At 42.6% G+C, this 15,325-nt stretch overlaps 2 protein-coding genes across 2 annotated transcripts in view; both read right to left on the bottom strand.

Annotated features, from left to right (window-relative positions):
• Nucleotides 1-4,905, bottom strand: part of itih3a.1 (inter-alpha-trypsin inhibitor heavy chain 3a, tandem duplicate 1) — a 28,728-nt gene extending 23,823 nt beyond the window's left edge. The window contains exons 1-3 of the mRNA XM_089009630.1: nucleotides 4,754-4,905; nucleotides 4,633-4,662; nucleotides 196-219 (exon numbers count right to left, since the gene is read on the bottom strand). Of these exons, the coding sequence (XP_088865756.1) occupies nucleotides 196-219; nucleotides 4,633-4,662; nucleotides 4,754-4,870 (171 nt within the window). The 5' untranslated portion in view covers nucleotides 4,871-4,905. The remainder of the gene's footprint in view (nucleotides 1-195; nucleotides 220-4,632; nucleotides 4,663-4,753) is intronic.
• Nucleotides 4,906-6,921: 2,016 nt separating this feature from the next.
• On the bottom strand, nucleotides 6,922-14,550 carry mustn1b (musculoskeletal, embryonic nuclear protein 1b). The gene is made up of 3 exons (XM_089010472.1): nucleotides 14,397-14,550; nucleotides 14,189-14,312; nucleotides 6,922-8,316 (listed from the first exon to the last, which is right to left on the bottom strand). Exons 1-3 carry the CDS (start codon nucleotides 14,403-14,405, stop codon nucleotides 8,201-8,203), a joined length of 249 nt encoding a protein of 82 aa, XP_088866598.1. The 5' UTR covers nucleotides 14,406-14,550; the 3' UTR covers nucleotides 6,922-8,200.
• Between the last annotated feature and the right edge of the window lie 775 nt (nucleotides 14,551-15,325).

Genomic DNA, 15,325 nt, shown 5'->3' with positions numbered 1-15,325 from the left:
TAGGAATTTTATGTTGCCAAAGGACTCTTTGTAATTTTTCAGAAACTCCTGCAATGTACGGTACTGCTACTCCTCTCCTTTTGGCTGCTCTTCGTTTGCCAGAATTGATCGCGTCATTACAGAAATGCCCGTTTAATGAGATCGATATGCAGCAAGACAATACAGAGAAAGAATCCAAGCAGATGTTTTGCTCACCATTTTAACCGGCATACTTCTTTTCTGGAAGAAACAAAAAAAGCCATTTCAAGAAACATGCCATCACTGATTTATTGGGGCTCATTTTTGGAGAGAAAACGAACATTTGGAACATATTCTATTCTGCCTATAGTAATTGCATTACAATGCAGCACAGTGCCCCTAGTGGTGGAAATAGTTAAAACCACCAGAGCTTTCAGCTGCTCTGTCCCCAAACTCTGGAACTCACTTCCTCCCAACATTCGTAACATCGATTCTCTTCCCACCTTCAAATCCCATTTCCTTTTCTCTCATTTTATGTGTAGCTCTTTCTCTTGCTTCTATTTATATCTGTATTTTATTCATTGTGTTTTATTTGTGATTGTATTTTATTTATTATAGTAACTATGCTTGTCAGTGACGTGCAGTCAGGGAGGAAATCATGGAAATATCAAATGACAAAATAAATTAAACAGTTATATTTATTTAGTGATTTGTACTTTAACGTTCTTTTCCATTTAACTTCGCCATTTTTGGATTTTTTTCAAAATCGCTGAATTTTCACATTTACCGTTCAAATACTAAGTGGAGAAGAGCGGTGAGGCAAGCCTCACCATGGATTGCGCAATGACTATGCTAACTGTGCTGGCTTGCTCTGCAGTGAGACCGCATTGCTGTCCCTCTGCATATCGCGATTAAAGTGTTCAAACACTTTTAGTATATGAACTAAATTTCTCCACTTTAGCTGGTGTATACAATGTACAGTCACTGTACAATGTACATTATAAACACTGTACAACAGTGTTTATTTTATTTTATTTTATTTTTATCAAAACTGTGTGCATAGGTGAGGCAACAGTTCTCCTGCCGCATTACAGGGGGCGCTGGTGAATACAGAGATTCTTGCGCCTCCTCGGCTGCAGAATAATAGAATTAGTGAGAGCAAACTACAGTAAACAGTTCGCAAGTTAAGTGCAACCATACTACAGTAAACAGTTCGCAAGTTAAGTGCAACCATCCAGTCATTTTTTCGTGTTGCTTGGCCTTATTTTCATTTTCAGAATGGAGGATTACATATATAAATTGAAAGAAATAGTGATACTTAAACCTGAAGAAAGATAAGGAAGGCTTCTACAAAGAAGGTATAGATGCCTTTCTTCAGAAGAAGCAGTGCATGGACTTTTTTTTTTCTTTTTTTACAAGTAAAGGTAACGATGAGAAGGTTTCTTCAGCCGTCATCTGTACAAAGTGAAGGTTTCGGACGTTTCGCCTCCTATCCAAGAGGCTTCGTCAGCGAACTAAAGTCTGACTGGTCGTATCGGCCCCATTTATATATCCCTAATGTCCAGACCTGGTGGCGCCGGACACAGCTATGATAGGTCCCTACTCTCAGGTTGGGGGGGGGCGCGGGACCCCTCCCTGTGGCCCCACTGATTGTTCCTACATTCCTGACTAACGATTGGCCTATTACACCCACTCCCCCCGGTATCACCTCATCAGCATAACGACCCTCATCAGCATTGCGAAAGTTGCCTAACCTGTTTTGCCTGAGCAGGCTATTGTATGAACGATCCAAATTGAACCTCACACCACCAGACCGGTTTAATGAAGGATTTTGTTGTTTTATAAGAATCGCCTCTTTTACCCCCCTTTCAAACCATCTATGTTCTTTCGCTAAGATTTTAACCTCATTGTCGTCAAATGAGTGGTTGCTAGCTTTTAGGTGCAAATGTACTGCCGATTGAGGCCCACTAGTATTATCCCTGCGATGTTGATAAAGTCTTTTTTTGAGAATTTGTTGAGTCTCCCCAATGTACTGCTCTTTACAATTTTCATTCTTACAATGTATGGAATAAACTACATTACTTTGTTTTTCATTTGGTAGCCTATCTTTTGGATGCACTAATTTTTGCCTTAACGTGTTTATCGGTTTGAAATAAGTAGGAATTTTATGTTGCCAAAGGACTCTTTGTAATTTTTCAGAAACTCCTGCAATGTACGGTACTGCTACTCCTCTCCTTTTAGAATCTTGAGAATTATTGGTTTCGTTCGCTATTCTTTCTTTCTGACATTTGTTGAATGACCACTGAGGGTACCCACAGTTAGTGAGTGCTCTCCTGATATGTTTTGACTCCTTTTCTCTACCTTCAGTGCTAGTTGGTATTAGTTTAGCCCTATGCTGGAGGGTTTTGATAACTCCTAGTTTATGTTGTAAAGGGTGGTTAGAGTCAAAAAGTAAGTATTGGTCAGTGTGCGTAGCCTTCCTAAAGACTTCTGTTTTTAGCGCTCTGTCCTCTTTTATAATTACTTTACAATCCAAGAAGGCTAGTTGGTTCTCTTGAATGTCCTCACGAGTAAATTTAATGTTGAAGTCTACAGAGTTGAGATGATCTGTGAAGGATTAAACCAATAATTCTCAAGATTCTAAAAGGAGAGGAGTAGCAGTACCGTACATTGCAGGAGTTTCTGAAAAATTACAAAGAGTCCTAAAATCTTAGCGAAAGAACATAGATGGTTTGAAAGGGGGGTAAAAGAGGCGATTCTTATAAAACAACAAAATCCTTCATTAAACCGGTCTGGTGGTGTGAGGTTCAATTTGGATCGTTCATACAATAGCCTGCTCAGGCAAAACAGGTTAGGCAACTTTCGCAATGCTGATGAGGGTCGTTATGCTGATGAGGTGATACCGGGGGGAGTGGGTGTAATAGGCCAATCGTTAGTCAGGAATGTAGGAACAATCAGTGGGGCCACAGGGAGGGGTCCCGCGCCCCCCCCCAACCTGAGAGTAGGGACCTATCATAGCTGTGTCCGGCGCCACCAACGATAATAAAGTTTTTTTAAATTATTTTTTTCTATGCTACAGTTTATCTAAAGAATGCTGACATGACATTTTAAACAAAACACTGTTGCCAATCAAATAGTGAATAAGCTACTCTGTAGAGTTCATGTTTGTAAATCTGACTGTGATGACATCAGTGCCTCACCAGCCATGAACCCCACCGCACGTCACTGATGCTTGTCTATTATGGGTTAAGTTAAAATAATAATAATAATAATAATAATAATAATAATAATAATAATAATATATTTCATTTCTAAGCGCCTTTCAAAACTCAAGGTCACTTTACAGTCACAGGATAAGTTTCTGTGGGTGAGCAACGGTAGCCACACGCGCCAGCATTCACTCAACCCAGAAGTAACTCAAATACATAGAACGCTAGGTAATATATAGCAAATAGCTAGCTAGCCAAATTGCTAGCCAGATAGATAGCTAATAGCTAACTAGACAGCCAATATATAGCCAGCTAGACAGATTTTGCCGTATTCTGTACGATTATACAGATTTTAGAAGCGTACGTCATACAAAAAAGTTTGTACAGGAAACACAAAAATGGTTAAATATAATTTTGAGATATTTTCGATTCCATTTCTCCAAATATTAGAAGAAATGTTAATTATCACAAATATCGCTACTTGTAAAAAGAGAAGACGTCCACCGAGCTTCATATATGCTTGTCTGAGACTGTAAAGTGTCCTTGAAAGCTTTGAAAGGTGCTTAGAATGAAATTTATTATTATTATTACAGTAAAGTCTCGTTATATCGATATCGGATATATCGATAGTCCCGGTTATATCGATACTATTTCTATGCACGCACGGAGAAAATTACATGCAAACACGGTCGGATATATCGATAGTCCCGGTTATATCGATATTTTTTCGGACTCCCTTGAATATCGATATAACGAGACTTTACTGTATTATTATTATTATTATTATTATTATCATGATCATGATCATGATCATCATTATCATTATTATTATTATTATGATTATTATTATTATTGAAGTGTGACAGAGCTCTTTTTAAAATAAATTTGTTTTCCTGCCCTCTGTGTATGTTCTTGTAGTAACGTTAGTCAACCTGCTTTTTTTCCGTACTTGCTTTAGAAACGTCTCTATGACGTAAACCGTTGAAAGGGTTTTATTTAAGTCTATGTAAGCTCTCAAACGTACAGGAGTGGTCCATTGATGAAAAGGTTTCTTCAGCCGTCATCTGTACATCTTTGAAGGTGTCGGGCGTTTCACTTCTTAACCAAGAGGCTTCGTCAGAGAACTAAAAGGTTCGCTGCGATACTTTTATCTAGTTCCTCATCAATTGTGTTCTGCTTAGCTGGGTTCATAACTTTTTGAATCAAGTGTACAGATGGCTTGTGCGGGTTGTTTGTGGAGCTAAAAAGACGAAGCCTCTTGGATAAGAAGCGAAACGTCCGACACCTTCAAAGAAGTACAGATGACGGCTGAAGAAACCTTTTCATCGATGGTTTTGTTTATTTGAAATGTTTTCGCCCACTGATGCCTCCTGCGAAAAAAAATGTGACACAGTCACTTATACTCACTTTAAGTTTGGTCAAACTATAGTCAATTTACTAGTATGCATTAATTTATGGCAAATACCTGCAGCGACCTGACAGAATGTCTTGCCTCCTACAAAAACAGACGTAGGGGATAGAAATCAGAAAACATTAGAGTTGAAACGAGCAAGGCGGCAAAATGGCCCTGATGGGTCAGAAGTTACCTCTGTGCCAACATCTGGCCCGGGGATGACCAAAGCTCCTAGAGACGGCCCAGGTATCCACAAGCAGGCGTTGCCCCATAGCAGCAGCAGCAGTCCAACCGTCCGTGTTCCAGACATGACCAAAGCTCAACTGAACACTGGAGCGCTTCATCAGTGAAATCAGGGCTCTGGCCAAGGGGAGGGACGCAGCGCTGACCAACCAACTCACACCCGTGGCACGGGAGGACGGAATATGGACATAACGGTGTCTGGAAAAAAAAGAGAGATCTTGTGCAACTGCAGGCCGTTTACTGGACTCCACCGATCAACACCAACTGTCACCCAGCAGCGTGTCTGAAACAAATCATGTAAGGTGTACCTAGAGAGGACATGAATGGGGCATGATGCCATGGAATAATAATAATAATAATAATAATAATAATAATAATAATAATAATAATAATAATAATAATATGTCTCTCTCTCTTGGCAGTCCATTGAAGTTGAAGATGACATAGCTTCCATTCTTATGTGGGGTATTGGACAGTGGTTATTGTTGCTGGCGGCGATGTCACTGTAGGTGACTATGAAGCCCGATTCTGAAGCCACAAATCCTGCCACATTCAGGACATGTGAGGCCCGGACCAGGCTGCCGGGGCGGTACTGGAGCAGCACAAAGGTGTCTTTGCTGGTGCCGCACGATCCTCCTCTGGGTGCGTTTGTCTTCAAGGTGTGTCACCCCTTCGAGGCATAAGGAACGCCAGAGTGGTCTGTCAGCTGCAGCAGACTCCAGATCGCTGGGCTTGATGTTGCAGTTCTTTAGAGTCTGTTTAAGTTGGTCTTTGTATCGCAGCTCAGGACCACCAGGCTTCCTATATATATGTATATAAACAAAAACGCTAGAATGTGAACAGACAATTGAACAGGGCAATCAGTTGAGGCAGACTTATTAACGGAGTCTCAGGCTGAGCCTAATGCAAAATGCGAGAAACGACCTCGGCATTCTCGACCTCTTGGCCTTTGCCTCCTTCTTATTGGAGACAAACGTCATTTTTGAAGGGCGACGGATGCAACCAAATGTGTTCCCCAGAGAGAGAGAGAAAAAAAATGGACTTTGTATCCGGCGGAAGGTTCCACCCATCTACGCGACAATTTGAGAATACAGTAATACCTTGGCTTACGAATTTAATTGGTTCCCAGACAGAGTGTGTTAGGCGAAAAGTGTGTATCCCAAAAGTAATTTTCCAAATGAAACCATTAAAATGAGAATAATCCGTTCCCATTTCCCCATAAAACATAATTTACTACTTTCTAATTTTCTAAGCCTTGAAACTACACAAAATATACCTTATTTTATGTATAATAAATGTGATATGGTATTATATTTAAAGGAATAAACTGTACTATATCATAAAGTCGTTTATTTACCTATGTGATGTTCGTTGATGATTTGATGGAATGGAGTGGCCAGTTTCATCAGCATTAAACACTTGATGAGGAACGTAGCCTTCTTCTTTCACCATATTGAGGAATAATCCCTTGTAGGTGCTTTCTCTGCGATAATTTTATCTAGTTCCTCATCAATTGTGTTCTGTTTAGCTGGGTTGATAACTTTTTGCATCAAGTGTACAGATGGCTTGTGCGGGTTGTTTGTGCAACCTGATTGAAGGGACCTTGCAGTCTACACTCTGCCTTTGAACTATCAAAGTTGAAACTCTCTTACTGTCGTCTGCCTGTCTCTTTAATGTTTAAACAACCTCCACTCACTGCTACGTTCTTGACCATTCACATGGCTTTAACCGAAGACTGGGTCAGGGAATAGAGGAACAAAAAAGGTAACAGACATTTTCTTTTTGGAGAATGGCTTCACTCTTTCTCCATCTGTAACCACCCCGCCTCACTGCTGCGTTCTTGATAATCACATGGCTTTAACCGAAGACTGGGGGCGGGGAATAGAGGACAAAGACAGTCGGCTGCCATTTTGTGGTTAGAAGAATGGGCTCGTTCGCGAACGACACATCACTCATTGAGGCAGCTCCGTGTGTATCCCGAAAAAAGTTCATATGCCAAGGTAAAATGTTCAAAAATTTAACGTTCGTAAACCGAAAAGTTTGAAAGCCAAGAGATTCGTAAACCAAGGTATCACTGTATCTTGAGTTTATGAGAGAGAAAAGAACAACCATTTTTTTCAGTTTTTAAAAAAAACATTTTTATTGAGTCACCCAAAAAAAAGCATGAACAGAAAACAATTTGGCACTTCTCAACCACGAATGGATACGCAACACTCTGCGCTTTATTTTCCCCGTGTCTCGTCCTAGATTGGGGTGATTGTTAAAGGACAACTGACACCCCCGGACAAGTTGCGTCCATAATTTGTAAAATCACTTCAAATGACTTCTAGTGAGCGCATTTTACAAAGATTCCACCACACATAGCTATATTTTACCTTTTAAGACTGACGCTGAATATTCAGGAAGTCTTGTTTTCGAGTTGATGACGATGCCCTAAGTGACATCACGGAGGGAACACCCCTGACCGAGAAAGCAACACACAATGCATTTTGGGTACTTTTTTCGTCTGAAAATACCGTGTTGATCGCGAAATTAGAAGGAAAACCTTACAAATAACGCAATGGTGAATCGTTGTGTGTCACAGCCAATTGTGGTAACATGCATAAAGAAGGTGTAAGTTTACACAAATTCCCAGTGGACAAATCAGACCATTTCCAACAGAGCTTGTGCATTTTATGGGCGCTAAATTGGAGACCAGATCTTCACCGGTTTCATTGCTTGCAGACGGCTCGAATTGATACGGAAGGACTTCTTTAATCGATTGCAAACATTTATGCTTTCCTCTTCAGAACTATTTGAATCATATTCATAACCGGATGAGTAACAAGAAAGTATCTTCTCCAAATCTGAACTCCCTGAAGCCATTGTTTTGATTCTGGAGCAAGGCAGTTTGTGAAGGAGTATCCTGGCATGACGTCACGAACAAGGGGGCTGAACTTTCTGAATCTCCCCAGTTTTGAGCTCATTTTGTGGCAGTTTTGGGACACTTTAAGTCATTTCTATTAGTGTTTTGCATTTGACTAAAAATATCAGCCTGCGTGTTTTGGGTATTTTAGATGCTATAAAATGTTTTTCTGCTGTTAGTTAGGAAACAAAAAAATGGTGTTGGTTGTCCTTTAAGGGCCGCCGATTTCAAGGCAGGCAGATTCGGATGGGTCGCCGGGTCGGGCCGCCATTGCGTAACTTATCGGAGTATTCTCTCCGGAAGGCCACGGGCATTCAACTCGTTCTAAAGTTTGAGACCTTGTGCAAATTGCAAAGTACAATTCTCTGGCAACACTGACTCCTTTTCAGGCCAACGGGTTCTGGGAAATGAGCGTGGGAGGGGCAATTTTGAAAACCTATACAAAAGCGGCCACGTGACCACACACCGCATTTTTCGAAAGGAAACGAGGCGCTACTTGTCAAACACGCTCGCTCCAGGTGGGCCTTTGGCAGCAGGCTTGTCCAGGGACGTCTCGGCCCCCGTCCTGACGTTGCTAAACACCGATGGCGCCACTTTGCCCATGCGCTCTGAAACAAGAATAGAGTGACTGGCATCAGTCGGCGGGACAGAGTGGAGCAAAAGTCGGAAGGGGACAGACAGACAGAGAGAGAGTGAAGCCATTCTCCAAAAAAGAAAATGGCTGCTGACATTTTTTTGTCCTCTATTCCCCGCCCCCGGTCTTCGGTTAAAGCAGCACGTGATTGGTCAATATCCGTGGTAGAGGAGGGAAGGGAGAATTACAGACACACGCAGCAGTGATGAGAAGGGGTTGGGGGGGTAGGGTAGACAGGTGGACACGTTATTACATTCTGCTCTTATTATTATTCATTTATTATATTTTTACTAGTTGGTATGATAGCATTATTAATATGAAAATCAAATTAGTGACAGCTGATCAGCAGACCAGAGTAACCAGAGGGAAAGTGAAAGTTTGTGGATGCTCTCTGTGCACATATAGATCAAGCCATATAAAAAAAAACAATTGATATAGTGTATTTTATACATAAGTAATTCGTTTTTCACATAATTTTACATGATTTTTTGGTAGTTAATTAATTTAAGCAACAAAAAAACAAACAAACAAACAAACTGAGGAGACATTTGGCAGCCATAAGAGTCGGATCTTATTAGTGAGCCGAGCCAAAAGACCCGGCTCTCTGAAAAGAGACGGAATTCCCATCACTAGCGGTTAGTCTCCCCGCTTGACGTTTTGCCGCGGGGACCGACGGGTTTCCCTTTTCGATCGAACGACCTCCGCGCGGGAGGGCACTCGGGCATCCGGCCGCGCCGATTGTTTGCGTACCCGCAGCGTTCCTGTCACTGAACTCGGAGACCTCTTCTACACCTCGCCCCCTCCCTCCGGACGACCAGGTTGTGGGTCCATTCATCGGACCCACGACGTTGCGCCCGAGGGCCAATCGAACCGCCCACGATGCAGGACTTGGTTGATTTTCAGGCACACCGTCTCCATTTTGAGGCGCTGCAATCGATGCCAACCAGCCTGCCTGCCCACCAGTTGCTCATTTTGCTCAAAATCACCTGCAGCTGACACTCGATGAGAAGATTTCATCAGCCGTTATCTGTACTTCTTTGAAGGTGTCGGACTTTCGCTTCTTATCCAAGAGGCTTCGCCAGCGAATTAAAATCTTTTGCTGGTAGTCTGGCCCTATATATATCCCTACTATCCAGACGTCACGGTGCCAGATTCCGCTATGAGTGGTCCCTGCTCCAAGGTTGGTGGGGTGAGCAGAGGACTACTCCCTGCGGCTACACTGATTACTTCTATTGTCCTGACTGATTACTTATATTGTCCTGCCTGATAATGGGTTCTACGACTGGCCTGATTGCCCAATTTGCTCTGGTATCACCTCATCAGCATAACTAAGCCTACGTTGCCTAAGAAGTCGGTTGTAGGAACTCGAACCTCACCCCATCATGGTGATTTAGTGAAGGGTTTTGCTGTTTTATGAAAATAGCGTATTTTACTCCTCTTTCTCTTCTTCTCCTTTCGGCGAAAGCAGCGAATCAGTCCTCCATCTTCACAGGTTTGATTCACATGTTTGTTTTGGCCAAGCTTTTACATCGGATGCCCTTCCTGACATAACCCTCTGTATAAAATCTATTTTCCTTCGCTAAAATTTTAACCTCATTGTCGTCAAATGAGTGGTTGCTAGCTTTTAGGTGCATATGTACTGCAGATTAAGGCCCACTAGTATTATCCCTGTCTTCTTCTTTTCCTTTCGGCTTTTACCCTCAGGGGTCGCCACAGCGAATTAGTGTCCTCCATCTATCCTGGTTTTGTGCATCCTCTTCTCTCACACCAGCTACCTTCATGTCCTCTTTGACCACATCCATAAACCTCCTCTTCGGTCTTCCTCTCGGTCTCCTGCCTGGCAGTTCAAGACTCAGCATCCTTCTCCCGATATAGTCACTCTCTCTCCTCTGGACATGTCCAAACCATCTCAGTCTGGCCTCGCTGACTTTCTCTGCAAAGCCTCTAATATGTCCCTCTAATGTACTCATTCCGGATCCTAGCCAACCTGGTCACTCCCAAAGAAAACCTCAACATGTTCAGCTCTGCTACCTCCAGCTCTGCTTCCCGTCTTTTCTTCAGTGGCACCTTCTCCAGTCCAAACATCATGGCTGGTCTGACCACTGTTTTATACACTTTTCCTTTCATCCTAGCTGAAACCCTTCTATCGCACATCACACCTGACATTTTTCTCCAGCCGCTCCAGCCTGCCTGGACACGCTTCTTCACCTCTTTTCCACACTCTCCATTGCTCTGGACAGTTGACCCCAAGTACTTAAAATCCTCCACCTTCTTTATCTCTTCCCCCTGTAGCATCACGCTTGCACTTGGATCCCTCTTATTCACACATATATTCCGTCTTGCTGCGACTGATCTTCATTCCTCTCCTTTCCAGGGCATATCTCCACATTTCTAGTTTCTCCGCCACCTGTTCCCTGTTCTCGCTACAGATCACAATGTCATCTGCAAACATCATGGTCCAAGGAGATTCTTGTCTAACATCGTCTGTCAGCCTGTCCATCACCATAGCAAACAAGAAGGGGCTCAGAGCTGACCCCTGGTGGAGTCCCACCTCCATCTTGAATTCCTCAGTCATACCGACAGCACACCTCACAACTGTCTTACAGTCATGATGTCTTGCACTGCTCTGACATACTTTTCCGTCGCTCCAGACTTCTACTACCACCAGACTTCTACTACCACTAGTATTATCCCTGTGAAGTCTTTTTTTTGAGAATTTGTTTTACACAGACCCACAGCTGACACTGAAACGCAAAACAGGAAAGCGTGACTTACACAAGTCGGAAGTGCCATTCATTAGAATTTTGATTGGATCTTGTTGCCCTGCGCCCACAACTGGTTCAGGTTGTCCTCCAGTGTTTCTCAGGGCATTTAATGGAAGTCTTCTTCTTTCGGCTTTTCCCTTCAGGTGTCGCCACAGAGAATCAGTGTCCTCCATCTTCAGAGGTTGGATTGGCATGTTTGTTTTGGCCAAGCATTTACGTCGGATGCCCTTCCTGACACAACCCTCTGTATTTATCCGGGCTTGGGACCGGCACAAGAAGACACTGGCTTATGTCCCCTTGTGGCTACTGAACAAGCAACTCTATGAACTTAATAAAGATGAAGATGCTCAGAAAAAGGCTCCCAAACACAAAATGGTCATCGTCACAGCAACATTCAAAACGCTAAATGGATTGGATTAGCCTTTATTAGTCTTGCTGTGGAGAGATTTACATTTCATAGCAGCAAAGTGATTAAAGAGGAAAGGAAAGGAAGAAGTATTTTTTTTACTTAGAGATGGCGCTGCAAGAGTGGCTGCCTTTCCAGTAGCTCCTGTATTTTGTTTTTTTTGTATTTTTTCTTTCCTTTACTCTTCCTTTCTAAACTTTGCTGCTGTGTTACTTCCGGATAGAGTGAAAGCTGGCGCGAATTGCTGCCACTGCTCACCCGCACAAAAAAAGTTCTTGTCCCGTGACGGTAAAGTGTCCTTGAGAGTTTTGAAAGGCGCTTAGAAATTAAATGTATTATTATTATTATTATTATTATTATTGTTATTATTATTATAAAATCGACAATATGAAATATAAAAGGATAAAAAAACGACACAAAAAGTTATAACATTTATAAATGAACTGTAAACAGTTTGGTAGATAATAGTATTCAAAAGAAAACATTGCTTAAAAAACAACAGATTGACATCGTATACTATCCTGTCGTGTAAACGTCACAACTGCCATTTTGAATGGATTTCGACTTACGACCATTTAATTTACGACCATTTTGTCAGAACGGAACCCGATCATAATTCGGATGTTACCTGTGTACAACGCAGGAAAAGTGAAGCATTCTGAATACAGTGATACCTTGACTTACAAACTTAATTGGTTCCCAGACAGTGTGTAAGGCGAAAAGTGTGTATCACAAAAATTAATTTCCCATAGGAAACCATTAAAATGAGAATAATCCGTTCTCAGGTCCCCATAAAACATAATTTTCTACTTTCTAATTTTGTCTTAACTTAAAACTACACAAAATATACCTTATTTTATGTATGTTGAATGGATTCCGACTTACGACCGCTTAATTTACGAACATTTTGTCGGAACGGAACCCGATCATAACTCGGATGTTACCTGTGTAAAACGCGGGAAATGTGAAGCATTCTGAATACAGTGATAACTTGACTTGCAAACTTAACTGGTTCCCAGACAAAGTGTGTGAAGCGAAAATTGTGTATCCCACAAATTAATTTCCAATAGGAAACCAAAATGAGAATAATCCGTTCCCAGGTCCCCATAAAACCCCCATAATTTTCTACTTTCGGAATAATTTCCCATAATAATAATAATAATAATAATATTAATAATAATAATAACTTATTGTATGTATAAGCACCTTTCAAATCTCTCAAGAACATAGCTAATAGATAGCTAGCTAGATAGCTAGCCAGTTAGATAGCTATATCGCTAATAGATAGCTAGATAGCTAATAAATGACACTCTGTGTCTTTGTGTTGTCATACGTCTGTGTAAGCTCTCAGTCGTACAGGAGTGGTCCATCGATGAGAAGGTTTCTTCAGCCGTCATCTGTACAAAAGTGAAGGTTTCGGACGTTTCGCCTCCTATCCAAGAGGCTTCGTCAGCGAACTAAAGTCTGACTGGTCGTATCGGCCCCATTTATATATCCCTAATGTCCAGACCTGGTGGCGGCGGACACAGCTATGATAGGTCCCTACTCTCAGGTTGGGGGGGGGGCGCGGGACCCCCCCCTGTGGCCCCACTGATTGTTCCTACATTCCTGACTAACGATTGGCCTATTACACCCACTCCCCCCGGTATCACCTCATCAGCATAACTTATCTATAACTCATCCTACTTATTTCAAACCGATAAACACGTTAAGGCAAAAATTAGTGCATCCAAAAGATAGGCTACCAAATGAAAAACAAAGTAATGTAGTTTATTCCATACATTGTAAGAATGAAAATTGTAAAGAGCAGTACATTGGGGAGACTCAACAAATTCTCAAAAAAAGACTTTATCAACATCGCAGGGATAATACTAGTGGGCCTCAATCGGCAGTACATTTGCACCTAAAAGCTACTAACCACTCATTTGACGACAATGAGGTTAAAATCTTAGCGAAAGAACATAGATGGTTTGAAAGGGGGTAAAAGAGGCGATTCTTATAAAACAACAAAATCCTTCATTAAACCGGTCTGGTGGTGTGAGGTTCAATTTGGATCGTTCATACAATAGCCTGCTCAGGCAAAACAGGTTAGGCAACTTTCGCAATGCTGATGAGGGTCGTTATGCTGATGAGGTGATACCGGGGGGAGTGGGTGTAATAGGCCAATCGTTAGTCAGGAATGTAGGAACAATCAGTGGGGCCACAGGGGGGGTCCCGCGCCCCCCCCCCCCCCCAACCTGAGAGTAGGGACCTATCATAGCTGTGTCCGCCGCCACCAGGTCTGGACATTAGGGATATATAAATGGGGCCGATACGACCAGTCAGACTTTAGTTCGCTGACGAAGCCTCTTGGATAGGAGGCGAAACGTCCGAAACCTTCACTTTTGTACAGATGACGGCTGAAGAAACCTTCTCATCGATTTGTGTTGTCATGTTATTTGTTATTTAGTTTTTTTATTTATTCTTTACTTCAAGATTGCGGCGTGAGAGTGGCTGCCTTTCCAGCAGCTCCTGTATTTTGTTTTTCTACTTCTTTCTTTCCTTTCCTCTTCCTTTCATAACTTTGCTGCTGTGAAATGTAAATTTCTCCAGTGCAAGACGAATAGACACTGTACATCCAAAAAAAATCGGCTCGGAATGTTAGGAACCGGCTCGTTCGCGAACAACTCACTAACCGCATTCGGCCATAACCTCGTAGGTTTTACTCTTGACTTGGCCCTTCAAGCCCAGTTTGCTGCGGGCTCCTTTCAGGTCCTCCTCCTTCATGGGGGGGCGCTTCTTCTTCTTCACCTCGCCCGGCTTGGAGACACACAAGAGAGAACGCTTCGCTCACTCGCTTGCAAGCTAGCGAAAGATGAAAGAGTGCCATTGACGCCACTTTACCTGTGACATGTTGCTCGCTCCCCCTCGCCCAGTCGAGTTCTCTGGGATGCGCCTTGGGCGTGTCTGCTCCCCCCCAGTCACGCACGGTCTATATAGCGGCGCTCTATTTTGGGTCCGCTGACAGCCTCGCCCGGGGATTCGGGTGAGCCTCTGCCCGCCGGGATCTATTATTAGCCGTGAGGCCAGGGCCAAAACAGCTAAACTAAAAGCCGCTCTTCTCTTCAACATGAACTGTCACGTCTTTGATTATTTCAGGTTTGATTTGTGTCAATGGCCCAAGGTGACTAAAATCTGGCCGGCTGTCAATCAATTCGGTCGACAGTGGATCATTGGCCCCCTGGTTTGAAAAGCGCTCGAGCTCAGCCGCTTTGAGAGACAGTCCTCATCAACTCGGAATTGGCACCTCCCCCAGGAAGATGGCACAGGGCCATGCGGCGTTACCTTCTCCTTTCACAGCGTTCAATAAATCGAGCCATCTATTTGCTATCTAACTAGCTAACTGGGTATCTATTTACCATATATTCGCTATCTAACTAGCTGGCTACCTAGATATCTATTTGCTATTTAACTAGCGAGCCGGCCATCTATTTGCTATCTAACTAGCTAGCTGGCTACCTAGCTAGCTATATATTTGCTGTCTATTCACTATCTAACTAGCTACCTGGCTACCTAGCTATTTGCTATCTATTTACGATCTAACTAGCTAGCTATCTATTTGCTACCTAACCGGCTAGCTGGCTACCTAGCTAGCTATTTGCTATCTAACTAGCTAGGTGGCTCCCTAGCTGGCTATTTGCTATCTAGCTATCTATTTGTTATCTATTTGCTATCTATTTAGCTAGCCGGCGGTCTAACTAGCTAGCTGGCTACCTAGCTATTTGCCATCTAACTAGCTAGCTATCTATTTGCTGTCTAACTAGCTAGCTGGC

This window comes from Hippocampus bargibanti, linkage group LG12, assembly GCF_051943395.1.
Source record: "Hippocampus bargibanti isolate YZ-2025 linkage group LG12, ASM5194339v1, whole genome shotgun sequence".
Classification (NCBI taxonomy): domain Eukaryota; kingdom Metazoa; phylum Chordata; class Actinopteri; order Syngnathiformes; family Syngnathidae; genus Hippocampus; species Hippocampus bargibanti.
The sequence above is the reverse complement of the archived record's forward strand: the minus strand, read 5'-3'. Positions and strand labels throughout refer to the sequence as shown.